This window comes from Equus asinus, chromosome 13 (genome assembly GCF_041296235.1).
Source record: "Equus asinus isolate D_3611 breed Donkey chromosome 13, EquAss-T2T_v2, whole genome shotgun sequence".
Taxonomy (NCBI): Eukaryota; Metazoa; Chordata; class Mammalia; order Perissodactyla; family Equidae; genus Equus; species Equus asinus.
In genome coordinates, this window is record NC_091802.1 from 57,016,824 (window position 1) to 57,041,540 (window position 24,717).

Consider the following 24,717-nt stretch of genomic DNA (forward strand, 5'->3'; position numbering starts at 1 on the left):
TAGGACTGGTTTACCCTTTTCCTGACGCCTCCGGGCGGGTCCCCGTCTCGTGCACAGGCCGGCCTCCGGGAACGGCAGACATGCGCGGAGCTGCGTCCCCTCGCTAATGGCGCCTCTCCTCCGTGTCGGGGCCGTCAGCTGTCACTGGCCGTCGCCGTCAGTGCTGCTGCCTCCAGCAGCATCTTCCGCGGCTCGTTTGCAGCTCTGAAGCCTCTGGGTCAGGAAGCCAGCAAGCACTCTCATTGGGACTGTATCTAAATTAAAAGCAAGCCAGGTTCTGAGCAGGGTCCTGAGGGCCTGGCTTTAAGTCAAGCGTCTGATCTTTATTTAGCCTGTCTAATTCATGCAGTTTCGGGGGGCTTCAGATCTTCTTTTGACTTGTTCTCCAGGCTCTGTATTAGAGGCATCTGAATACATAAATCATGGCTTGTTTGGATCCCAGAAGGTTAGGATGGTTCCTTGGAACCCAAATGAGAGGCCCAGAGAGGTAGAGCGTCCCGTGTGAGGTCACACAGCTCTGTGAGCACCAGATTCCCTCCCCAGGGCCCATTTCAAGGTTGCATGAGGCCTCTCCAAGAGAAGAGTGACTGAACTACAGCTCATCTGATGACATTGTGCTCCCAGGAGAGCGGCTGGCATGGGGTGGGGCCCCAGGAGCAGATTTCTGGAGGGAAAGTCCTGTGGGTGGTGGTGATGCACCAGGCTGTGGAAACAGCTCATGTGATAGCAGAGAACGGTAGCATGGAGCTGAGAGCCTGGGTAATGAGCTCACGGGGAAGGGAAGCCTGAGGTCTGAGGCTGCTGAGAGGGACGTGGAGGCTCCGGGAGCAGAGGAACAGGGCCTTTTAGCAAAGGTTCCTAGTTTACATCGGATGCTGTAATTCAAGATTCGCTGTAGATTCTTGAGCTAGAGAATGTCATGGAGAAAAAGTTTTTTGAGGCACATTGTTCTGGCAGATTGCAGATGGTCAAAGGGGCAGTGGTAAAGGAGGGGGAAGCAGGAGATGGGTTCGGAGCTTCTGCAATCATCCCCACTGAGAAAACGAGGACTGAATGTGGAGTTCCAAACCTGGTAAACTCCTACTCGTCCTCCAAAACCCCAAGTCAAATGTCTCTTCTTTTTACTGTCGTTTCCACTGATGCCCTCATCTCCTATTCCAGGCAGAATGTATTGCCCCTTCACCTCTATTTTTATAATTCTTAAATCTGTACACTGAAGTGTATTAGACTGACTGACTTATACATTGATTTCCCCCTGATCAATTATGAACCACTCAAGCAGGGGCCACGGACTGATTTATCTTTATCTCCCTGGGGCCTATCGAGGTCCTCAGAAAATGTTAATTGATTGAATAAATTAAAGAAAGAGAGAACGAAAACCAGAGAGGCCTGTGGGTTTTAACGATGTACCACATCCAGGAAGGAATTCCTGGGCAGACCCCTCTCCCATCGAGCGGTGGATTCCCCGGTGAGCTAACTGGGAGGCTGGCCGCCTCTCCTGCTCCTGCCCCCAGGAGCTCTCTGCTTAATGGTCCCTGTGATTTTAATTGGTTGCAATACTTCCCCGTCCCACGCACTGGAGTTCAGCTAATTGCATTCTAACCCTGTCCCTCCTGGTGGACTTGGTGGAATGAGGGATTCTTCAGCTCTGAGGAAATGGTGACTGAGGACACAGGCCTGGGTGGCAGCTGCAGCTGGAGCCAGAGGAGAGGGAGGGAGGATGGGGGCTGGGCAGGCAAACAGGGTCAGGGAGGGTCTAGTCTGCTCTCCTGGGGCCTCTCCCCGGCCTGTGCAGAGCCTCCTGAGACAGGAGAGTTGCCCACGCCCCAACCATCGCAGAGATAATTCCAGGTCTCCAGGGCCCCTCCTTCTGCCTCTGAAGCTCTAGAGAAGGGAGGGTTTTTTCTGCAACCAGCAAACGCCAGTCCGTACAGTGGTCGGATTTTCAGACCCAGAATCCGTGAGCTTCCTGGGCCCTTCCACAGAAAGCCATCGCCTCTTCTGAGACGCACCACATGTCGACTATGGCTTTTTGTGGCTGTTCAGAGTGGGCAGAAATACCACCTTAAATCCACACACTGGATTAAAGTATAAATCCCAATTGCACAAACGCTAAAATGTCAAAACTGTAGATCTGAAATGAAGAAATAGGGTATTTGGAGGCAGGGCTGTCCTGGAAATGCGTGGCTGCCGCCGGCCTGCCCTGCATAGCCTCTCCCACCTGGGCAGGGAGAGCCGAGGTGATGGGGTCAGTAAACTTTTGTATCGAGGTCCTCTCCCTGGGGAGGAGGGGTTGGTGCCTTGCGGGTGGATGGCCCTTGTGCCCGCGCCCCTGTCCCACTGCGGCAGGCAGCCAATCAGGGATGGCCCTTGAGCACGCGAGGAACGGGGCGCAAGGTCACACGCATCCCCTAGCCCCCGGTTTGGTGGGCTCTGGGGACCCTGAGAAGTCAGAGTGTGACCTGCGCTTTAACAGAGACGTAACCCCTGGACGGGGCACAAGCGGGGGGCAGGCACGCCCCAGAGAAGGCCTCCGGGAGGGGGTGACCCGTGAGTGGGGCCCTGAAGGCTGAATAGGATTTTCTCATCTGAGAAGGGGGAGGAGCGCTCCGGGCAGAGGGACCAGCAGGGAGAGAAGCCTGAAGGGGTAGGAGGGAAGATGTGTCCATGCATTCGGCCCTCCCAGGTGCCAGGGACACAGATGGGAGCAAACAGAGCTCCTGTGCTCCTGGCTTATATTCTAACAATAAGATGTGAACGAATCAATGTGTGATTTTACGTCTGCTCAGTGAGCAAACAAAAAACAAAGCAGGGGGAGGGGACAGAGGCTGACAGGGTCGGGAAGGACCACTCAGCAGGCCACGTGAGCAAAGGTCTGTGTGGAGAGAGGGAGTGCGCCCCGCTGGGTCTGGGGGCAGATCCTGCAGGTCGTGGTGGGGACTTCGGCCGATGGGGCCGCTGCAGGGTTTTGTGCAGAGAAGGGATCTGATTGGACCTAAATTTGAAAGGATTGACTGGGAGAAAAGACCACGCCAAGAGAAGCACAGAAATGGGGGGCCGCGGTCACAGTGGCCCAGGACAGAGCTGGTGGTGCCGGGCCAGGGCAGCAGTGAAAGGGTGGTGTGAGCAGCCCCACCCGGGGTGGCAGGTCCTGCTGACGGATGCCCTGGAGTGAGAGAGAAGGGGGAGCAGAAGCCGTGGGCCTGAGCAACATGGGGAGGAGGGCTGTGATGAAAGCGGGGTTCTGGCGGGGTCGCAAGGGCCCCGTGCCTCAGTTTCCTAGTCTGAAAACCTTCAGGGAGCACTAAGTGACCTCTCAGGTTTCCTTCTGCTCCAAGGCTTTGTGGCAGTCTCTGGGAGAGGGAGAGGCCCAGGGCCAGGGCGCTGATGGATATCGGCCCCCTCTCCCCACCAGCCCCTCTCTCCATCCCTGCGGAACGGGGACCCCTCCCACGGGGCCGGTCCCAGTAGACCTGGGGCGTGTCCTTGGCTGTCTGCTAACCCCCTTCCTGACCTGTGGTCTGGCTGCAGCTCACACCCCGGACAACTCCTTCATGGGCTTCGTGTCCGAGGAGCTCAACGAGACGGAGAAGCAGCTTGTCAGAGGCGGCAAGGCCAGCAACATGGCCGTGGTATACGGCAAGGAGGCCAGCATCTGGAAGGTGAGTGTGGCCGCCCGCGGCCCCCAGGGACTCCCACCGCCAGGATCCCGCTCCCTTCTGCCACCCCAGCCTGGACGGTGGGAAACGTCCCCACTAACGGTCAGAAAAGAGGTCCTACGGCCATTGGAAGTCCCCAGGCTGCGGGCTGGTGACTGTCCCCTCCCTGCCCCACTCTGCGACAAACTCAAATGTCCTTTATCAAGGACTGTGACTAAACCCTCCACCCGCTCTAGGACGGATCAGTAAACACTGTAAGCCTGGCAGGGGTGGGGGCGGGTTAGGCCAGACTTGGGTTCTGCGGGACGGGAGGCAGTGGGGAAGGCAGGAGAGGCCCAGGGATTGGAGCCCCATCTTCAGGGTGGGGGCCCCAGGGGGTGCTGCCTGTGTGGGAGGCTGCCTGCTCGCCGGTCACTGACCTGGTCTCTCTCCTCTTTTCTCTGCGCCCCGCTGGCAACGAGGCAGCTCCAGGTATGGTGGCCCTTTGCCGCGTGCTCCCTCCGCCTCCTGCTCCCCGCCCCTCTCTGCAGGGTCTCCCCTGAGGGGCCTCCCGAGACAGGCTCTCTGGGGTTCGTGGCTCCTGTGGATGGACCGAGGTGGGGAGGAGGGTGATGGGGACAGTGGGGTCCCAGGAAGGCGCTTCTCTGGGGCCCTCTGTGAGCGGAGAGGCAGGCCCAGAGGTCAGGTCCGGCAGGGCATGGGGCAGGGCAGCTCCCAGGATGGGCCGGTGACCTAAGGCAGGTGACACAAGGTAAAGGCTAATAATAAAGGTGCTGATCATGGGGACCCTGTGGAGCTGCACCTGCACCCTAGGTCGGGCCTGTTTGTTCCATGATGGTCTAATTCAGTGATTCTCGCACTGTATCGCTTAGGGTTAGGCCGAGCTGTCACAGGAAAGCCCCCAGTAATAGTGACTTTCACAAGTGTGTTTTCTTTCCTGACCTCTGTTTGTAAACTCTGGAGGTGTCAGTCCAGGGCTGGTGAGGACCTTCCCGGGGTCTTCTCACCGTGTGGACCCCTGGTTTTGTTTCCACCCCCAGTCTTGCCTCGTGGTTCAAGGTGACCACAAACATTTCACTCATGTCTGTCTGCACTCCAGCCAGCAAGAAGGAAGGGGCAAGAGGGGCCACACTTAGGGAGGTTTCCTGAGTGTCACATGCTTCGCTTGCCCATGCTGCCCCTTGGCTGGATCCCAGTCCCGTGGCCATGCCCAGTTTCAGGGGATGCTGGAAGCGGCTCTGCCCCAGGCAGCCATGTCCCCAGCTCAGCTCTGGCCTTCTGTGACTGAGGACCGAGGAGACGGGAGATATTTCGAGGTCATTCCGTGGTCTGGGAGGTCATAGCGGTGGCTAATATTGGTTCACCCAGAACTTACTGTGTCCCAGGCTCACATACAGTCTCGCACTTAGCCGTCCCCTGGGAGGCAGGTCCTCCGTGCTGTCATGCCCATTTTACGAGTGAGCAAACCCAGGCACGAGGTTAGAGTGACAGGCTGGGATTCAAACCCACATCTAACTCCAGAGCCAGGACGCTGGACTCCGACTCTGTCTCGCCTCCCTAGTTATGACGGCTTGGACGGTGGCGGAGAGAAGCTCTGGAGGCAGGACTAAAGGTCCAGGACCTGGGCTGAGATGCCCACCAAGGGGTGTGGCAAGAGGGGCGAGAGGTCATCTTCATATGATGCCGTACACGCTGGCTGCCACGGAAGCCCAGGGCGCTGAGAAGGGAGATAGCACAGACTTTGTCTGCTTTTACCAGAAAACACTGGTAAGGAACTGCCCCAAGGGAGGGAGAGGTTATGAAGTCCGGGCAGAGAAGGTTTTATTTCCAGCGCAGGAGCTGCTCTGATAGCCGGGAGCGACGCTGTTTGGCAAGAGACCTCAAAGAAGCTGCTTCCAAAAAAAGACATCTTTGCTCTGGTCTGTGTGACTGAAGGAAGTCAGAGGTGGCTGGATGAAGACAAGAATGAGAGCAGCATCCTGGGACAAATGCCATCCAGAGTTCAGGGGACCAGGTGGCTGAGAAGTGGAGAAGGGAGGAGACGAAAGGTCATCGCATCCTTGTGGGAGCAGCAGGCAGGATCGGCCCGGCTGTCAGAGGCCCCTCTTAGCCGAGTCCCTGGAGAGCAGAGCTGGAGCCTGAGGCTCAGATGCTGCTGTTTCATCGGAGCGTGCGGTCCCGGCCAGTGGGAGTCGGGGGCAGGAGAGAGGCAGCTGGTTCAGGCGCAGGGCAAACCCATCCTTGCTGCTGGAGGAAACGTTCCAGACTTCAGAAGACCCATGTGGGGGCAATATGGGGGCTTTCGAAACTGCAGGTTGCAACCACGGATAAACTTTGAAATCAGCTCAGAGCTCTCGTTTTTTTCTCCTCCGCTTTACTGAGTTATAATTGACAAAAGAAAAATTGTATATACTTAAGGTGTACAATATGATGGCTTGATATACATATATATTGTGAAATGAGGACCACACTCAAGCTAATTAACACATCCATCACCTCACATAGTTCTCTCTCTTTTTTTTTTTGGTGCAATGAGAACTCGCAAGATTTACTCTCTTAGCAAATTTCTAATATACAACACGGTATTATTAACTCCAGTCACCGTGCCATAGAGCAGACCCCTGAACTTGTTTGTCCTGTGACTGGAGGCTTGGACCCGTTCACTGACCTCTCCCCACGTCCCCACCCCAGCCCCTGGTGACCACCGTTCCTCCCTCTGTTTCTATGAGTTCGACTTTTCCTTTCCACATATTAGTGAGATCATCAGTATTTGTCTTTGTCTAACTCAGAGTCTTCATTAGCCTTTTTAAATGAAATAGAATAACGTAGAAACAGTAGAATAAAAGGATATTAGAGGGCCTTATATGTATCGAGTAAATTTCTTTTGTGAAACTTTGTTTATGTACATAAATACACACGTGTATTCTATATACGATTAGGTGCAACAAAGTTACTGAACAGTATATGGAACATGCGTTTGTGCATTTCTGTGTGTGTTTTAAAGAAAATGTATATATGCTTATAATGCACCAAAGAGCTCAGGGATTACACAAGAAACTATTAGTAATCGCTGTCAATAGTAGCTGCCTCTGGGAATGGGGTTAGGAAGTGGAGTGGGGGGTTCGGCAACATTTTCTTCACACTTTACATCTTTGATTTGATTTTTTTCTATGAGCATCACTCAGTTTTATCATAAGTAGTCCTGTTACATTTAGTGTGGTTACTGATATATTTGGCCTTGGATCTACTGTCTTATTAGTTGGTTTCTGTTTCGTTTTCTTGCTGTTTCATGTTCTTTTCCCCCTTATTACTGATCTCCTTTTACATTGATATTTTTAAATCCACCCCCTTTAGCTGACTAATTGTACTCTCTCATATTCTTTTAATGGCAACTCTAAAGATTTTAACATGCATCTGTGACTTATCAAAGTCTAATATCAATCAATACTTTTAGGGGCCGGCCCCATGGCCGAGTGGTTAAGTTCCCGCGCTCCACTGCGGCGGCCCAGGGTTTCACGGGTTCAGATCCTGGGTGCAGATGTGGCACCGCTTGTCAGGCCATGCTAAGGCGGCATCCCACATGCCACAACTAGAAGGACCCACAACTAAAATATACAACTATGTACTGAGGGGATTTGGGGAGAGGAAGAAGAAGGAAAAAAAGAAGATTGGCAACACGTTAGCTCAGGTGCCAATCTTTAGGGGAAAAAAAAAGAAAAACTTTAAAAATACTTAAAAATAAATAAATATGTTTACCTTTTATTGGGTAATAAGAGAACCTTAAAATGCTATAATTTCATCCCCCGCAAGCTATTTAATTCTCTTTACATATTTTATTGTTGTCAGTGCTGTTGAATCGATTCCGACTCTTAGCGACGCTGTGGACAGCAGAGCTGAACCCTACCGTCTTTTTGCACCAGCCTCTCACCTTCCGGTGCTGTGTCAGACACTGCTCCGCTGCTATTCACGGGGTTTTCATGGCCGGTGTTTTTGGGTGGCCAGGTCCTTATTGCTATTCTCTCTTAGTCTGGAAGCTCCACTGAAACCTGTCCACCGTGGTGACCCTGCTGGTATTTGAGAAACCGTTGGCATAGCTTTCAGCATCATAGCAACACGCAGGCCCCACCGTGTGACAACTGACAGGCGAGGGGGTGTGGTTCTCTGACCGAGCGAATACAGACCTCCGTGGTGAGAGCGCCGAATCTTAACCACTAGACCACGGGGGCGGCTCTGTGGGCTGTGTTCTGTATCCCACCGTATGTTATTGTTATTGTTTTATACAGTCAGTGTTCATTTCCATTTACCCACGTTTGTCCTTTTATTGCCCTGTCTTCCTTTTTACATCTCTGAGCCTCCATTTGGGATCATGATCCTCCCACATAAAGAGCAACCTCAGTCTGAGTCCGCTCTGCTTCTGATTTTCTAGAAACGTCTTAGGGGATACGTTCACCGTGAACAGGATTCTAGCTTGGCTTCTGGCTCCTGTCATCTCTGTTGAGAAGTCAGTGTGGTCTGATTGTTCCTTTAAAGGTAGTTTTCATCTCTTCGCCTGCCGTAGAGTCTCCCGTTTGTTTGGCATTTGGCAGTTTTGCTGTGATTGCCTCGGTGTGGTTTTCTTTTGCTTTATCCTACCTGGAGTTTGTACATCTTTTTGAATCTGTGGTTTGCTCTTCTGCTGGTTTTAGACAACTCTCAGCTCTGATCTCGGAGCGCTGCGTCTGGCCCAGTCTCTGTCCTTTACTTCCGGGACTCCCTTTGCACATCCTCTAGGTCCTTGCTGTATCCCCTTTGTCTCTTACGTTCTTCTCCGTAATTTCCACACTTTAGTTTCTCTGTGCTTCATTCTGGATATTTCTTTTGTTCTAAATTCACTAAATGAATTCTCTCTTCAGCTATATTCAATCTGCTGTTAAATTCATCCATTTAATTCTTAATGTCAGCCATCGTGTTTTTTATTTCTACCATTTCCATTTGGTTTCAAATTTTATCTTCTACTTCCCTGACCATACTCAGCATTTTCATCTTAAAGTCTGTGTCTGGTAACTCTAGCATCTAGATCTCCTATGGGTCTGTTTTTATTGTCTGTTTCTCTTGGGTTTTGATCATATAGTCTTGTCTTCTCAAGTACTTGATTTTTTTAAATCAAAAGTATTTACATTTTTTAATTTAAAAATCCACTTTGAACAATTTTATTGGGTGTAATTGACATACAGTGCATTAAGCATCTTTAAAATGTATAACTTTATAAGCTTTGACCACGATCAAGATAGTGAACATATCCACCTCCCCTAGATGTTTCCTTCTTCCCTTTGGCATCCCTCCTCCTGTCTCCTCTCCTCCTCATCTCCAGGCAACCCATGATCTGATTTTTGACACTATAGATTTGTTTTCATTTTCTGTAATTTTATATAAATGGAATCATAGGGTATATACTCATTTTTGTCTGGATTTTCTCGCTGAGTATAATTGTTTTGAGATTCATCCATGTTGTTGCATGTTATCAATAGTCCATTCCTTTTCATTGCTGAGTAGTATTCTATTGTCTGGTTCCACCTCACTTTGTTTATCCATCCGCTTGTTAATGGACATTTGGGTTGTTTCTAGCATTTGGCTATTACAAATAAAGCTATTATGAACGTTCAAGTACAAATCTTTGTACAGACATATGCTCTCCTTCCTCCTGGGTAAATACCTAGGAGTGGAATGGCTGGGTCATATTGGAGAACTATGTTTAATGTTTTAAGAAAGGTGGTTGCAAGATTTTACAGTCCTACCAGCAATACATGAATGTTCCAGTCCCTTTACAAATTCATCAATAATTGGCATGGTCGGTCTTTTTAATTTTAGCCATTCTAAAAGGTGTGCAATGGTATCTAATTGTGGTTTTAACGTGTGATCCCTTGTAATGACTAACAATGTTAAAGATATTTTTGTGTGCTTATTATCTTCCACATATCTTTTTTGGTGAAGTATCTTTTCAAAAATTTTGCCCATTTTAGAAATTGGTGATTTTCTTATTATTGATTTGTTAGAGTTCTTTACATATTCTGGATGTAAGTTCCTTATCAGATATAAGCATTGCAAATATTTTCTCTCAGTCTGTGGCTTGTCTTTCTCTTAACAGCATCTTTCAAAGAGCAAAAATTCTTAATTTCAATGAAGTCCAATGTTTTGTTTTATGGATTATGCTTTTGATACATCCAAGAAATCTTTGTCTAACCCAAGGCCACAAAGATTTTTCTCCTATGTTTTCTTCTATAAGTTTTATAGTTTTAGGATTTACATTTAAGTCTATGATCCATTCTGAATTAACTTTTATATATGATATGAAGTATGGATTGAACTTCTTTTTCTTTTCTTTTCTTTTTTTTTTGCATATGAATATCCAGTGTTTCATGATCATTTATTGAAAAGACCATCTTTCCTCCACTGAAATATCTTTGCACCTGTGTCAAAAATCAATTGACCGTACATGTGTGGGTCTATTTCTGGACTCTCTGTTCTGTTCTCTTGATCTGTCTGTCTATCTTGCCGCCAGAATCACACTGTCTTGATTCCTGTAGCATTATAATAAGTCTTAAAATCAGGAAATATAAGTATGGCCACTTTCTTCTCTTTTTTCAAAGTTATTTTGTCTGTTCTAGGTCCTTTGAGTTTCCAAACGGGTTTTAAAATTAGTTTGTCAATTTCTACAAAATCCCTGCTGGGGTTTGGTTGGGATTTTATTGGTTCCTTTTCTTATTTTTGGAAGTTCTGGAAAAGGAACATGAAAGATTATAGAAATAATGTGAGGTCAAGGATGATGCTGTCTTCTTCCAGAGAGAAGCTGACTTTATCTTGGCTCATGGCTGGGCCCTACAGTCCGCATCACCTCAATCAGTGACCGCGGTTGGACGATTTAAACAGATTCAGGCCTGGAGGGGCTGCCCCGGCTCCGGGCTGCCCTCTCTCCCAGACTGTAGTTGCCCAGAGTTCCGACCCGAAGAGGGGCATTTCCATCGGGGCTCCCCATCCTCAGCAGCCCTGAGCTCTGACTTGTCCTCAGCTCTGTGAGGCCACCAGAAGCTCCGCTCAGTCACCTAGATGCTGCCGTGGCCTCAGCAGGTGGCCCTGGGGGAAGCTGAGCCCAACACCGGCCTCAGCAGCCTCCTTTCCTCCTTCTCTGGACCTTGGCCTCGTCATTCTTCACCCTGGGTTGGCTTTTCAGGGCCTGCGCGGGATTGTTTCCATTTCCCGTGTTCCTGGTGGTTCTCCGAGGCCGGGCCCACCTGTATCACCTCGCGTGCCATTCCCCGGAGTGGACGGCTCCCACGTACACGGTTTAAGTTTCGAAACGTGAATTGTTAGCAATCATTCTGATGTCCACTGATGGCATCCTGCAAGAGCTGTGTTTGCAGACTAACACTGGGCTGAAGGTCCTTGCTGTCCGACCTCGTGGCTAGCCAGCAGGACGTGGAGAAACGTGGGCTCCTTTTCTCTGACCGGGTGGCCTGCTGGGCACTCGCCCTCCCTGGAAGGAGCCCCCTCTGCTGTCCACCCTTCTCCGTGGTCCAGAAGCTGCTCTCCCCTCAGCTTGCCCCTCCCTCTCTTCTGCCTCGACCCCCCCGGAAGCAAAGCCCAGCAGCAGATCCCGCGCTTTGCCCTGCTGAGGTCCTGCACTGAGCAGCTCCTGCGCGGGGCCCCGGCCCCAGGGTCAGACGGGTGCCCGGGGTGAGGGGCGTCTGCTCCCTGTGCTCTGCCTCCCATGCTCCCCTTCCCCTGCAGGCTGGAGGGGAAGCAGAGCCTGGATTTGGGACTCTCGGGTCTAGAGGGACTGAGCCTCTGCTAGTTTGTGGAGGGCACTCACAGGTGTCCTCCATGAGGACAAGTGCTCTGTCTTGTCCCTGCTGTGCTCCCAGCACCGAGCTCAGTGCCAGCACATAGCAGGTGCCCAATAAATACGTGCTGCTTGGACGGATGGGTAGATGGATGAGTGGGTGGGTGGGTGGGTGGAGGGAGGGAAGCAAGATGGCTAGTTGGAGAGGCAGACGGGTGGATACATGGGTAGACGGAAGGATGGAGGGGAGGGTGGAGGGATGGATAGATGAGGAATGGGTAGGTGGATGGTCCGGGCTCCAGAGAGCTCCACATGTCCCCAGAGCTCCTTGGAGGTCATCAGAGGTTCGGGGAGGCCAAGCAGCTCCACTTGGATCCATTTAAATGTTGTCCTCATGGGGTTCCTTTGGAAAGAAAACAGCTCCGTGGCTAAAAATAGTCCGGAAGCCTCTGGTCTAGTCCAACCTCCACGACTCACAGATTATGAAATGGAGCACCAGAGAGGAGAGGGACCTTCCCAAGGTCACACAGCTGGTTAGCGGCCGACCTAAGCCTGGCGCCGCGTTTTCTGACTTCCAGACCAGGGCTGTCTCTTCGGCTGGCTCTGCCTCCACAGTAGGCGACGCTCCCATCTCCTCCTCTTCCTCCTCCTCCTCTTTCAGGGGAAGGAGAAGTTCCTGGGCATCCTGAACAAGTACATGGAGATCCACGGTACCGTGTACTACGAGAGCCAGCGGCCCCCCGAGGTCCCGGCCTTCGTGAAGAACCACGGCCTCCTGCCGCAGCCCGAGTTCCAGCAGCTGCTGCGCAAGGCCAAGGTGAGCGCCGCCCCCGTCCTCAGCCCGGTCCCGCCAGGATGCCCCTACATGCCTGCCACGCCTGCCACCATCACTCTTGGCCCTTCCACGTGTGGACACGCCCCAGCATGCCCTGTGGCCCTGAGCCTCATGTCCGGGCCTCCTGGGGGCTGGTCAGAGCCGAGGGCAGAGATGGGGTTGCCCATTGGACAGGGGAGGCCCCGCGGTGAAGGGACCTGGGCAGGGCCAGCAGAGCAAAGCTCGGTGATGAGGAAGAGGAGTCGGACTGCCCACCTGTCCGCCCTCAGTGCCCATCCAGCCCAGCAGACTCCTGTGTCAGCCCTAGCTCTCAGAGCCACTGAGGGGGTGGTAGGGCAGGCTGAGGGGGTTCCTGGCTGGAGTTCCATCGGGCCATTAGCTCTGACTGATGCTTCTGGAAGGCCCTGAGCTGTATTGCTGGAGCAGTGGCGGGCACAGTGGGCATGACCCTGCTGCTGGGCCCTGAAGTGTAGCTGAGGCCAGACGGTCTCCAGCCAGCTTTCAGGCCCTCTGCTGATCTCACGATAGCTTCTTTCCTCAAGCTCCTTGGATGTATATGTGTGTATGTATGTGCTGGGGGTTGGGAGCAGGGTACCTTTGTGCAGTGAGCAACCCAAACAACCTTATGTGGCAACCCTGGATTCAGAATCATTTAGTGAGCACCTTCCAAGGGCCAGCCCTGTGAGCATTCTTAGCACAAGTTAGGCGCTGAATAAATATTTTTAGGAAGAGTGAGTAAAGGTCCTTTGAGGTCGGCTGTAGGTGTGGGTCTGAAGCATTCTAGGCTTGAAACCCTCGCTCTTCTCTTTTCCCCTCCAGAATCACAGCCTGTTAGAGCAGGAAGAGCCCGTTGGTATCACCTAATCGGACCCCCTCATTTCACAAATGGGGAACCGAGGCCTAGAGAGAGGAGTGCTTGCATGGCACACAGCTGGTCTGGGCTGTCTTTGCTGCCCCAGCTGCCTCCTGTGAATGTCCCACCCCCAGCCTCCCCCCTGGGGCTCCTGGGCCGCCGTGCCTAGCCCTCCCTGACCACTGTGCCACCTGACTTCTTCAGCTCTTCATAGGGTTTGGCTTCCCCTATGAGGGCCCCGCCCCGCTGGAGGCCATCGCCAACGGCTGTGTCTTCCTGCAGTCCCGCTTCAGCCCGCCCCACAGCTCCCTCAACCACGAGTTCTTCCGGGGCAAGCCCACCTCCAGGGAGGTGAGTGGGAAGGCCCTGCCCCACGAGAGGGTGGACGGGGGACCCTGCATTTCCTGGAGGAGGGAGACTGGGGCACAGGGTGAAGGCAGAGATGGGACAGACGGGTGGGGGCCTCCCCAGCCCAGCCCGGCCCGGCAGGCAGAGGGAGAAGCCTCCTGTCCCTGTGCCCTGGCCAGGTCTTCTCCCAGCATCCCTACGCGGAGAACTTCATTGGCAAGCCCCACGTGTGGACCGTTGACTACAACAACTCGGACGAGTTTGAGGCAACCATCAAGGCCATCATGAAGACCCAGGTGAGGCTCAGATGCAGTCAGGACTGCCACCAGCCCACCCTGGGGGTCTTCGCTATTGTTAGAAAAAGACACCCCTCTTGGTAAATTCAGACTTGCAGGCCTGGGTTGGCAAATTTGAGCACAGTCACCCACTCACCAACTTGGATGTGCGTGTGTGTCTCAGGGAGAGGTGGGAGGGGTGGACGGAAAAAAAAAAAAAAAAAAAAAAAAAAAACACCTTTGTGCAGTGGGCAACCTGCACAACCTTACATGGCAACCCTGGATCCAGAATAAGTTATTGAGCGTCTTTTGGGGGCCAGGTTCTGTGAGCGTTCCTAGCACAAGTTAGGTGCTGAGTAAATATTTTCAGGATGAATGCAGGGGGTGGTCTTTGAAGTCTGATGTCGGTGTGGGTCTGTGGCCTGTTAGCAGCACATCACAAAGTAGAATGTGCACACAGGTCATCTGGGGATCTTGGTAAAATGCAGGTTCGGGTTCAGCAAGGCTGGGGTGAGGCTGAAATCCTGTGTTTCTGACAAGGTCTGGGGTGGGCCGGTGGTGCTGGCCCAGGGGCCACCCTTTGAGTAGCAAGAGGGTGGAGCATTCCGCTCTCCTTCTGTGAGTGTGAGGGCCGGTGGTGTGGCTGCACCCGTGCGGGTGGGCTGAGAGTCAGGAGGGGCTTCTGCGGCTTATCTCCTCCACGGGAACTCAGTGGCTTCCGATGGTTCCTTGTGCTCTTGCAGTTCCCTCGTCTGGGGAGGGTCAGACTGCGTGAACCGTGCTCTGCTCGCTGTGACCCCTGGGCCCTTGGCGTGCTGTAGCTGGAACACCAGGCTGAGCAAAAACAACCACCCTGCCCGGTGTGCCCACCCCCCCCACCCCCCCGCCCGGGGAGGACACCTGGCTGCCCTGGTGTCTGCTGCGGGGGGCTGGGGCACCGCCATGTTCAAGGGCAGAGGCTGGCAGGGGTAGACCCCCATGGGGTCTTCAGGCTTAACTCTGGGCCAGGGGCCCTACCTGGTCATCCTGACCCTGAGGCAGGGCTGCATTTTGTTAACAGCCCCTGTGTCCCCTGTGTCAATCACTCCACCTCGGGACCCCCAGCCTCAGCTCCCCCTCTGCACCGGCCTGGGAAACTCCCGCCGCGCCCTGCCTCCTCCTCTCCTGCTCACATCCTTGTCCTCCCCTCCTGTCCGGGTGTGAGTTTCTCTAGTGAAAGTGCCAGGAGCATCACTGGGCCCTGGCCATGCCCGTCCTGAGTGGAAACAGGCGTGGCCGGCGGACCTGGGGAGAGGCTGCACCCCGGACCTCCGCCAGCGGTGGGTAGAGCCCCCCCCTCCCCCGGACGCATCGGCTCCAGAACGGTCCCTCCACTGCCACAGGGTCCTCAGCCTCGGACTCTGAGCTGGGTCTTCCAGGAGCGGGCCCCCAGGCAGCGATTTAAGCCGAGTCGTTTATCTGGGAGGTGACCCCAGGAAGGAAGGTCCTGGGGTGACAGTGAGACGGGGGTGTCATCCAGCCGGTCACCTAGCGCTCAGGCCGGCGGGGCCTCGAAGAGGTGGGGCAGATCACATCCCAGGCTGTCCCATCCTGGGAGCAGAAGAGCAAGGAAACTTGCATTTACCCCCACTCCACGCGGGGCTGGCCGAGGGCGTGCCTGGGGGCCAGCTCCCGGCACCCTGGCATGCCTCTCCTCCAGACGGCCCTAGGCGGGGCTCTTCAGGGGCCCTCGGTGCAGAAGAGACGGCCCACCCAGCCGGAGCAGCGGCCCAGCCCTCTGCCTCCCAGGTGAATGCCGCCTCCAGAAGGCCCCCCCATGGCACGTGGTGTGCGGGAGGGGAAGCTGCCCTGGAGGGCACCCCCGCCCCACACTCCTCCCGCCCCTTCTTCTCTCCCCTTGCAAAAGCAATTCTCCAAGGCCTCTACCCCAGGGGGCAGGGGGGCGCCGCCAAGGCTTCTGCACACCCCCAGGGCTCAGGTCCGGCCAACCCCCAGGACGCGTTGCTCAGCTGAGTGAGCAGGACGCGCAGCCGCGTGGAGGGCCGACCCCTGCGCAGAACAAGACGAGGGGTGTTCCAGGCGGTGGGCTGTGCACGGAGTGTGCTTGGCCACGCACACGTGATTTCTGGCTGGACACAGGAAATTGCTCACAGCGGCTACCCCGGGAAGGGGCTGGCTGTCGGGTCGGGAGGAAAGCTCACTTTTCGTTGTTTTTCCTTTTGATGTTTTTTACATGAACATCTGTTTAATTTTGTTAATTAGTTAATTGAAAATTACCATAACAAGAAGGTCAAGGACCCAAGACATTGCACATCCCCCAAGCTGAGACCCACAGCTGGACCCTGACCAGCCCGCCCTTCCCGGGCCTCCTGCCTCTCAGACACTGCACCCCAACCCAGGGATCACCTGGAGGTGTTTAACGTGCAGGCTCCTGGGGGGCTGGCCTGGTGGGGTAGTGGTTAAGTTCGTGCACTCTGCTCTGGCAGCCTGGAGTTCAAGGGTTCACAGGTTCAGATCCTAGGAGTGGACTACACACGCTCATCAAGCCATGCTGTGGTGGCAACCCATGTACAAAATAGAGGAAGATGAGCACAGATGTTAGCTCAGGGCCAATCTTCCTCACCCAAAAAAGAAAGAAAAAAACCAGATTCCTGGGCCCCTCCCCATCTTCTGATTTAGAAGGACTGGGTGTGGCCTTGGAATCTGCATTTTAAGCAAGGGCCCTGGGCGATTCTGATAATCCTGTTTTAGAAAACTGATTTAGGGACAGCTGGCAGCAGCCTAGAGAGCAAATGAGGGACACCATCGGGGGACACAGCTTGTTTTGCGAGTCACGGGCCTCTGCTGGGAGGGGGTAGTGGAGGGGAGGAGAAAAGGAGGGGTATAGGCACCCAGCCCAGCTGTCCCCCAGCTCTGGGGGCTCCTTTCCATAGCCTCTGGGCCTCGGTGGGGTTGCCTGTTGGCATCTCTCCTCCCAGGGTGAGGCCGTGGCAGAGGAGACGGAGAAGGCCATGCCAGTGCTGGCCTCCCCGCTCAATCCCGCAGGCCGGCAGCGCCGCACCTGTCACTCTGTCATTCCGATTCCCACACTCGCACCTGTGATTAGGCCTAATGGGGGTAATTTCCAGGCAGGCCGGCGCAGGCAGGAGGCTCGTGGCAGGTGGGACGTGGCTGGCTGAGTGCTCCCCTCGCACAGGGGCCTCTGAATTACTGTGCGAGTCAGCTCAGACCGCAGCGGGGAGTGACTCGGGGGCGGACCAGACAGAGTGAATGTGTAGGGAAGTTTCTTCTCTGGGGGGTTTTATTATAAGCAGGGTTTGAAGCACTGTCCCTGAGAGACACCCCCAGAGGTACCGGGGACCCCCAGGCAGCCACTGGCTGCAGGCCTTCGTGGGCCATCCGCTGGGACCCGAGCCGGGCGGAGCTCAGCGCTGGAAAGGCTGCGCCGGGTGCTGGGCTGTGAAGGTGTCTGGACGCTGGAGCGGGGGATTCTCTGGGAATCTGGAACCGCCTCAGTATTAAGAACAGCTGCTCACGTGTGGGTGCAGTCAGAACAGGGAACAAAGGGTCTTGTCCCGAGAATCAGTTCTGGTGGCCTGGACCAGCTTCAAGGGGAGCAGCGGCTGCTGCGTCCCTGGGTCCCTCCTCAGCTGAAGCATCAGGACATCCACTTGGCCAGAGGGCCCAGGGCGGGCCTCCAGCCTGTCGAGGTGGGGTATACAGGAAGCAGGACCCAGGGTGGCCCCAGCGGACCTCTGACACTGCCCGTCCCTCATGAGGAAGAAGGGGGCTGTGGAGTCGGGCAGAACTGTAGGATTTCCCTACCTGGGCTGAAACTACCCGATCTGGAGCTGCTGGCAGGAAAATGGCGTAAATGGGAGACAGGCTGGGCTGGGCCGGGTATGGTGCCGACGCACACACCTGTCGGGAATGGGGAGGTTGGAGGCCAAAACAGACCTTTCTCTGCATCTGGGAAGGGTCCTTCCCGTGTCCTTGTGTCACCCCGGTCCTGCTTCCTGCCCATCCTGCCGACAGATTCCTCCAGGGTGGTGTGTGCTGGGCTGTGGGGGTCGATGTAAACAGGGGTGGGGTGGGCAGGTGAGCAGAGTGGAGAGGAGGTGGGGTGCCCTCTCAGGGGAGGTGGACACCCCCTTTATCACCTCTTCCCTCTGTCCTCCTCGCTCCACGGGCCCAGCTACTCAATCTGTCCGCTCCCGTCCCCCACTGCTGATGGCTGCTGGACGTCAGACAGGCGGGGTGTGGCCTCTGTTTGGGGGTTGGAATCTTGTGTAGCTTCAGGTGCCTGGCCTGGGCAGGACGCTTTACAAATGTCGTCGCATTCCACCCGACTGGGAGATGCCCCTGTTACTGCACAAAATTGGGGTTCTCTGCCCGACGCGCATGAACAAGCCAATTAATTATGGTCTCCGCCTTTGGGGGAGAGATCAGCTTTTATTCCGAGAGAAGGATGTCCAGGGAGACAGGCGGCGTGCGCCCTCAGATCTGATTCCGCGATTCAGGATTTGGGGGGAAATTTAAGAGGTTAGGGAGAACGGGCTGCACGTGGAAATGCTGGTGGGGCAGGCTCTGATTGGTGGGCTTCAAGCATTTATGGTGAGGTTCTAAACGTTTAAACGTTTTGATGAGGTGGGGAAGGAATTTGCACACTGGATCTTCCTGAACGATGGACCTCTCGCTTCTGATAAGAGTCCGACTTTCAAGGTCCAGTCGTGTTCTGGTCCTTGGGTTCCGTGGAAGGAGAGTCTTTGGTCCCAAGGTCGTTTCAGGTCACAATTTCTTCGTTCGCGCGTGCCCTGGCTACGTAACTTTGCAGTTTTTCTGAAAGATAATTCGTGTTCACTCTGCTGATAAGAGATGGGGTCAGTTGACTGGCCCTGGAGGGCCCGCGGTTCACCCCTCTGTCCCTTTTGTGTGAACATTCCACGTCTTGGGCAGGATACAGGCAGAGCTGGGATGCTCTTTCATTCCACGGGTCTTTCCTGAGCACCTACTGTATACCAGGCACTGTGCCAGGCACCAGGGCTTCCATGGTGAGGAGTCACAGTCCCAGCCCGCCGGGGCTCGTAACCTCAGGGACAAGAGGGCAAAATCACAAATAACGACACAGGCACTAATTCTACGCTGGGGACAGTGCCCCTGGAACAGGAGTGGGGGGTGCTCAGAGACCGCTTCCCGGAGGAGGTGTACCTAAGAGTGGGGGATGAGTCCACTGGGTTGGTGTGGGAAGAGCAGGCTTCCTAGCCCAGGAGGGGACGGAGCTCAGGGCAGCTGGGATGGGGGTGGGGAGGGGTGAGCTGGCCTCTTGGTCCTAGAGCCGCCTAGCTCTCTGTCCCAGTGCTGGGCATGGCTGGGCCCCGGCAGCCAGGTCTGGGGACCCAGGGCTCTTTCTGCTGCATGTCTGCCCATCTCTCCCACAGGTAGATCCCTACCTGCCCTACGAGTACACCTGTGAGGGGATGCTGGAGCGAATCCACGCCTACATCCAGCACCAGGTAGGGGGGCCGCTCTGCTCTCTGCCCCAGGGATGGGGGCCGCCACCCCAACCCCATCAGGCCAGAGGAGGGGCCACCTGTGCCCAGGGTGCTGCGTCCATCAACCCCCGCCTTCCTGCAGTGGTTGGAGACGGGCGGGGGAAGCGGTACCACTCGGAGACCTGGGCCCCCAGCTCTGGAGCCCCCAACCCCGTGTCACAACACGGAAACACAGAGACTTTCATTTTTCACTTTCGTAACAAAGTTGTTTTGAAGTCTGGCAACTGATTGAGTGAATGAGAAGTAGGGAAGACCCCCCACTCCCCCCACCCCTGGGTGAGTTGGTGAGACGGGGCATGGGACTGAGAGCTCTGCCCTGAGATCCCAGGGGAAGGGCTGCTGCTGTGAAGGCCGGGTCCTGAGCCCCGGGGGCCTGAGCCGCCACACGGCCCACAGGCGGAGCGTGTTCTTCCAGGCCGGGCTCTCCTGATGATGATGCGTGGAAGGGCGGGACAGGGCCTGTGGCCTGCGGGACCAGGTGGGGCTGTTAGATTTTCAGGCAGGTAGTAGATGGCCTCTGTCCACCCCTTGCCCCCTACCCACGAACATTAGGGACTGAGAGAGTGTTCCAGCCCATCACTTGACAGGCGGGATACTGAGGCCCCAGAAGGGAGGGCTTGTTGTGGTGCTGGGCCAGGGCCAGAGCCAGGGACTCTCGGGTCCCAGCCACTGGAAGGGGTGTCATCATGAAGCTCCCAGACTCTGCAGTCCCATCCCTGTGCCCACCACAGGCGGGGCGCATGGGCCCCGGGGTGGAGACCCTGAGCCTAACCCAAGTGTGACCAGCAGCGAAACGGCACAGGGTGGACAGCACACGGACAGGCCTCCACTGTCCAGCCATAGGCCCTGAGCAGGTTCCTCCCTGTAAGATAGCTGGAGACATGTTCATCCCCATTGGGTGCGGTGCAGCAACGTGTGGCGGGTTGCCTGGCGTGGCGGGAACTCCCAGCGCTGCTGCCGTCACCATTACTGTAATCACAAGCCACGCCCCCAGGGCAGCCAGTGGCATCTGTGGCCCGTTTCCCCTTCTAACACTGCTTTCCTCTGGGCAGGACTTCTGTGCAGCCCCAGGCCCTGCCGCTTCAGGGACCCGAGCTCCGCAGAGCCCTTTCATCCTGGCCCCCAATGCCACCCATCTCGAGTGGGCACAAAACGCCAGCGTGGCCCCCGGTGCCTGGCCCCCAGCACACTCACTCCAGGCCTGGCTGGCCGCCGCCGGGAGGGCCTGCACGGACACCTGCCTGGACCATGGGCTGATCTGCGAGCCCTCCTTCTTCCCCTTCCTCAACAGCCAGGACGCCTTCCAGAAGTGAGTGAGCCCCGCCCCACCCCTTCCTCGGCTGGCCCAGCCCAGCTCACCCATAGCTCCTCCCTCCCATAGCCACCTCGCCCCGGCCCTGCCAGCAGCGTGGTGATTTAATGCCGTCCCATGAGCCAAGGGTTCTAGGGGTTAAGGTCCAGCGCTCTCCCCACGGCGGCCCGGGTTTGTTTCCCAATCAGGGAACCACACCCGCATCCGTCGGTTGTCACACTGTGGCAGCTGCGTGTGGCTGTGATGCTGAAAGCTCTGCCACCGGTATTTCGAACACCAGCAGGCTCCCCCATGGCGGACAGGTTTCAGCGGACCCTCCAGACTAGACAGGCTAGGAAGAAGGACCTGGCCACCCACTTGCGAAAAAACCAGCCATGAAAACCCTAAGAATAGCAGCAGAGCAGGGTCTGATTCAGCACTGGAGGGCGACAGGATGGCACAAAAGGCCCGGGCGGGGATCTGCTCTGCGGGCTTAGTGTCACTAGGCTTGCAGTTGCCTCAAAGGCACTGACAACGTGAGTCAGGAAGGATCCAGAAGGGACCTTCCAGGCAGGTATCCATGTCACGGCTGCGATACTCTTGGCAAAGCCTCAGCCCCAAGCCACCAGGGGAAGCTCCCTGCCCTCCCCTACCCCTCCCTCAGGCCCTGGCCAGCCTGTCTGGGCATCTGCTAGGTCTATGCTGTGAAAGCTGCCTAGGGTTCCTCCTGAGGGGTCTGCCTCCTGGCCGCCCTCCCCTCCTCCTCTCACTGCAGGTGGGAGAAGGAGCTGCAGCCCAGGGTCTGTGCTGGCGCTCCTGGAAGCATCGCCTTCTGGGGCTGGTGGTCCAGGATGGGATGGGCCAGAGTGGGGGAGTGGGCGGTACCAGGCTGCGGTGGCCCCGCCTCGCCCCGCCTGCTGAGTGCCCGCTGCCTGTGGTGTCCACCCAGGCTGCAGGTGCCCTGTGACAGCACCGAGTCGGAGATGAACCACCTGTACCCGGCCTTCGCCCAGCCCGGCCGGGAGTGCTTCCTGCAGAAGGAGCCCCTGCTCTTCAGCTGCGCCGGCTCCAGCACCAAGTACCATCGGCTCTGCCCGTGCCGGGACTTCCGCAAGGGCCAGGTGGCCTTGTGCCGGGACTGTCTGTGAGGCCGGCCACCGGCTGGCCCTCGCTGCCACAGGAGAAAGCACCAGCAGATTCCGAGCTCCAGCGACCTGCCCTCCCCTCAACGCCCCGAGCTGGAGCTTCGTTCCTCAGCCGGGAAGTGGGCAGAGCCGGCATGCACTTAGGTTTAGGGAGAGGGCAGCTGGTCCGACTGCCCGGCGCCCACCCCGAGCAGGCTCCTCCCTCTCATCTGGGGGGCTCGGGGCCATGTCATGGCCAAGCAGCCGTGGTGTTGGTCAGAGGGTCCCACTGACCCAGGAGCTGGTGATCAGAGGCCCCTTGCTTTGTGCAAGGCCAATTCTGGACCAAATGGAGAGAGGGCCCTGGTCCTTCTTGGGCTCAGGACGGGGGCTCTGGACGGACGAGAGAGGGAGCAGGGCGATGCTCACCCCATGGCCCGCCGAAGGGTCCAGGGAGTGGGCAGTGGTGTGTGAGGGCTCAGCCTTGTCCCTCTGGAGTTGTTTGGGGTGTGGACAGAAGGAGCAGGGGACTGGGGCAAGGCCTCCTCTTAGCCCTACCCTCCGCTTTCTCAAACTCCCCCCGCTTCTACACTTGGGGTGCGCATCGACACTGGGGTGCAGGGCCACCCAGACCCTGGGTTGAATTGTTTCCTCTCCTGCTTGTTCCAACTCCCTTCACCGTGGGCTCCTCCTGAAGCCCGTCCTGGCATGACGGTGATTGCAGAGCGTGGATTTGTTCCCCCGTCCCCCCGCCCCCAGCCTCTGAGAACAGGCTCTGGGCCCCACTCTGGGGGCAGCTGCTCCACAGGTGCTGACCCCCCACCCCCTCCCCCAGCATCTTTTGGAGGCAAAGGCTTGGGCTGGAGCTGCAGCCCATGACACGCCTGGCCTGGTTCCTGGCTGCCCAGGCCCGAGAGCCCCAGGTACCCACCCCCACCCCCGACCACTGCGTTCGTGTCCCCGCCTACGACTTCCTCCAGCCTCAGACCACCTCCGGATCCAATGGCCCTCTCTGTGCAGCATGCCTGCCCCAGCCCCAGGACGCCCCCTTCCCTGCACCCCGAGCCCTGCCTGATTAACACGTTCAGGCCTTCAGAAACACTGCCACCCCATCCCCAGTTTTATAACCCCACCCCCTCCCCGGGCGACCCCACCACCTCGGCCCGCCCCTCACCCTTCCAGGGAGGCAGCCCAGGACCCTGAGAGTTGCGAAGAGGGCCAGCCCCACCGTGGGGCTGACCAGGATGCCTCCCATCCGAGAGCCCTCTCTTGGCCTGGGTAGCCCCTGCGGCCACAGAAACTCAGTGGTCACCAAGGACCTGACCTGTCGGGGGAAAGCAATAGAGACACTCTTTTCTCTCTCTTTTTTTAAAGATTTATTTCTTGAAATAATAAATATTTTATTGGGATGTGAGGTGCAGAGGAGGCGCTGTGCCCTTTCTAGTCTTTTCCTGGGACGCCCGGGGCTGGAGGAGCGCAGGGGGGTGTGAGTGCCTAGGGGGCAGGGTGGGGGTGAGGGTGGATATCCGGGGCCCCAGGCCCCTGCTCCAGGTTGTCACTCGGAGCACGGGGAGAGGTTAGGTCTACAAAGCCCGTGCTCTCTGCGTCGGGCTGCCCAATGCAAGTCCCTGTGTGGACCAGAGGCCTGCGGGCCCCTCCTGGCTGCCCCTGCGCTGTGACTCTGGGGACCCTGCTTGCTGTACCCTGTTCTGTGCTCCTCAGGCTGGCCTTTGCTGGCTGTGGCAGTGTGAGGTCAGAGAAGACAGATGCATCTTGATGAGAACCTGAGCTATCTTGTGCTAAGAAGACTAGCTAATATTTACGGGGCATTCACTGTGCTTCAGACAGCGACCTGGGAGTTTGACACACGGTTTGTCATTTCATGGGCTCAGATAGATACTATTATATCCCCATTTTACAGTTGAGAAGATGGAGGCTCAGAGAGTTTAAGTAACTTGCCCAAGGACACACAGCTTATAAGCAGTGTGGATGGGGGCAGGGCCGGGAAGTCAGGGGAGGTGGGGAGTGATCATTTCAAAGTTTCTGTGAGGATCAAATAACCCTGTAGTGTGACATCCTAGCCCGGTGCCCAGCCCACAGGATGTACTCGTGGTTGACGTGATCCTCTGAGGCTCCCCACAGTCAGGGGCTTCCTTCTAGCCAGGGGCTCTCCACCGGGGGCAGTTTAGCCCCCCCAGAGGACAATTGGCACTGATTGCAGATTTTTTTTTTAAGATTTTATTTTTCCTTTTTCTCCCAAAGCCCCCTGGTACATAGTTGTGCATTTTTAGTTGTGGGTCCTTCTAGTTGTGGCATGTGGGACGCCGCCTCAACATGGCCTGATGAGCGGTGCCATGTCCACGCCCAGGATCCGAACCAGCAAAACCCTGGGCCGCCGAAGCAGAGCTCACGAGCTTAGCCACTCGGCCACGGGCCGGCCCCGTCTGCAGATATTTGTGATTGTCCCGACATGGGGGGTGGCGCACGCTGCTGGCATCCAGTGGGTAGAGGCCAGGGATGCCGGTCAACATCCCACAGGGACAGGACGGCCCCCACCGACGTGGATGCTCCGGCCCAAAGTGTCGGGAGTGCCGAGGTGGAGAAGCGTGTTCTGGGCCAGTGGCTCTCAAAGTTTGGCACCCGACTCTGAGCTGATGGAAACAGGTTGCTGGGCCAGTAGGCCTGGGGTGGAGCCTGGGGATCGAGTCTTTACTAAGGTGCCGCCACTCCTGCAGGCCCTCGGCCCACCCTTTGCCAACCACCGTCTGGACCGAGCGGGTAGCAGCAGGTGTCCCACCTGTTTGTGACTGACTTTTCTTTTACATGTCATTGATGACGCAGGGTGTGGCACATCTTTTCACGAGCTCACTTGCCGTCTGTATGTCTTCTTTGTGAGGTGTCTGTCCAGGTCTTTTGCCTGTTTTTTAATTGGTTGTTTGTCTTCTTATTGTTGAGTTTTAAGAG

The 24,717-nt window shown here is 56.0% G+C and overlaps 1 protein-coding gene across 3 annotated transcripts in view; it reads left to right on the top strand.

Annotated features, from left to right (window-relative positions):
• The window catches only part of MGAT5B (alpha-1,6-mannosylglycoprotein 6-beta-N-acetylglucosaminyltransferase B), a 75,729-nt gene extending 52,552 nt beyond the window's left edge, over positions 1-23,177 (top strand). For all 3 annotated transcript variants that reach the window (XM_044745759.2, XM_070483693.1, XM_070483694.1), the window contains 7 exons: positions 3,532-3,662; positions 12,137-12,292; positions 13,368-13,514; positions 13,691-13,807; positions 19,225-19,299; positions 20,391-20,647; positions 21,579-23,177. In XM_044745759.2, coding sequence (XP_044601694.1) covers positions 3,532-3,662; positions 12,137-12,292; positions 13,368-13,514; positions 13,691-13,807; positions 19,225-19,299; positions 20,391-20,647; positions 21,579-21,777 — 1,082 coding nt within the window. In that variant the 3' untranslated portion in view covers positions 21,778-23,177. The remainder of the gene's footprint in view (positions 1-3,531; positions 3,663-12,136; positions 12,293-13,367; positions 13,515-13,690; positions 13,808-19,224; positions 19,300-20,390; positions 20,648-21,578) is intronic.
• The last annotated feature ends 1,540 nt before the right edge of the window (positions 23,178-24,717 follow it).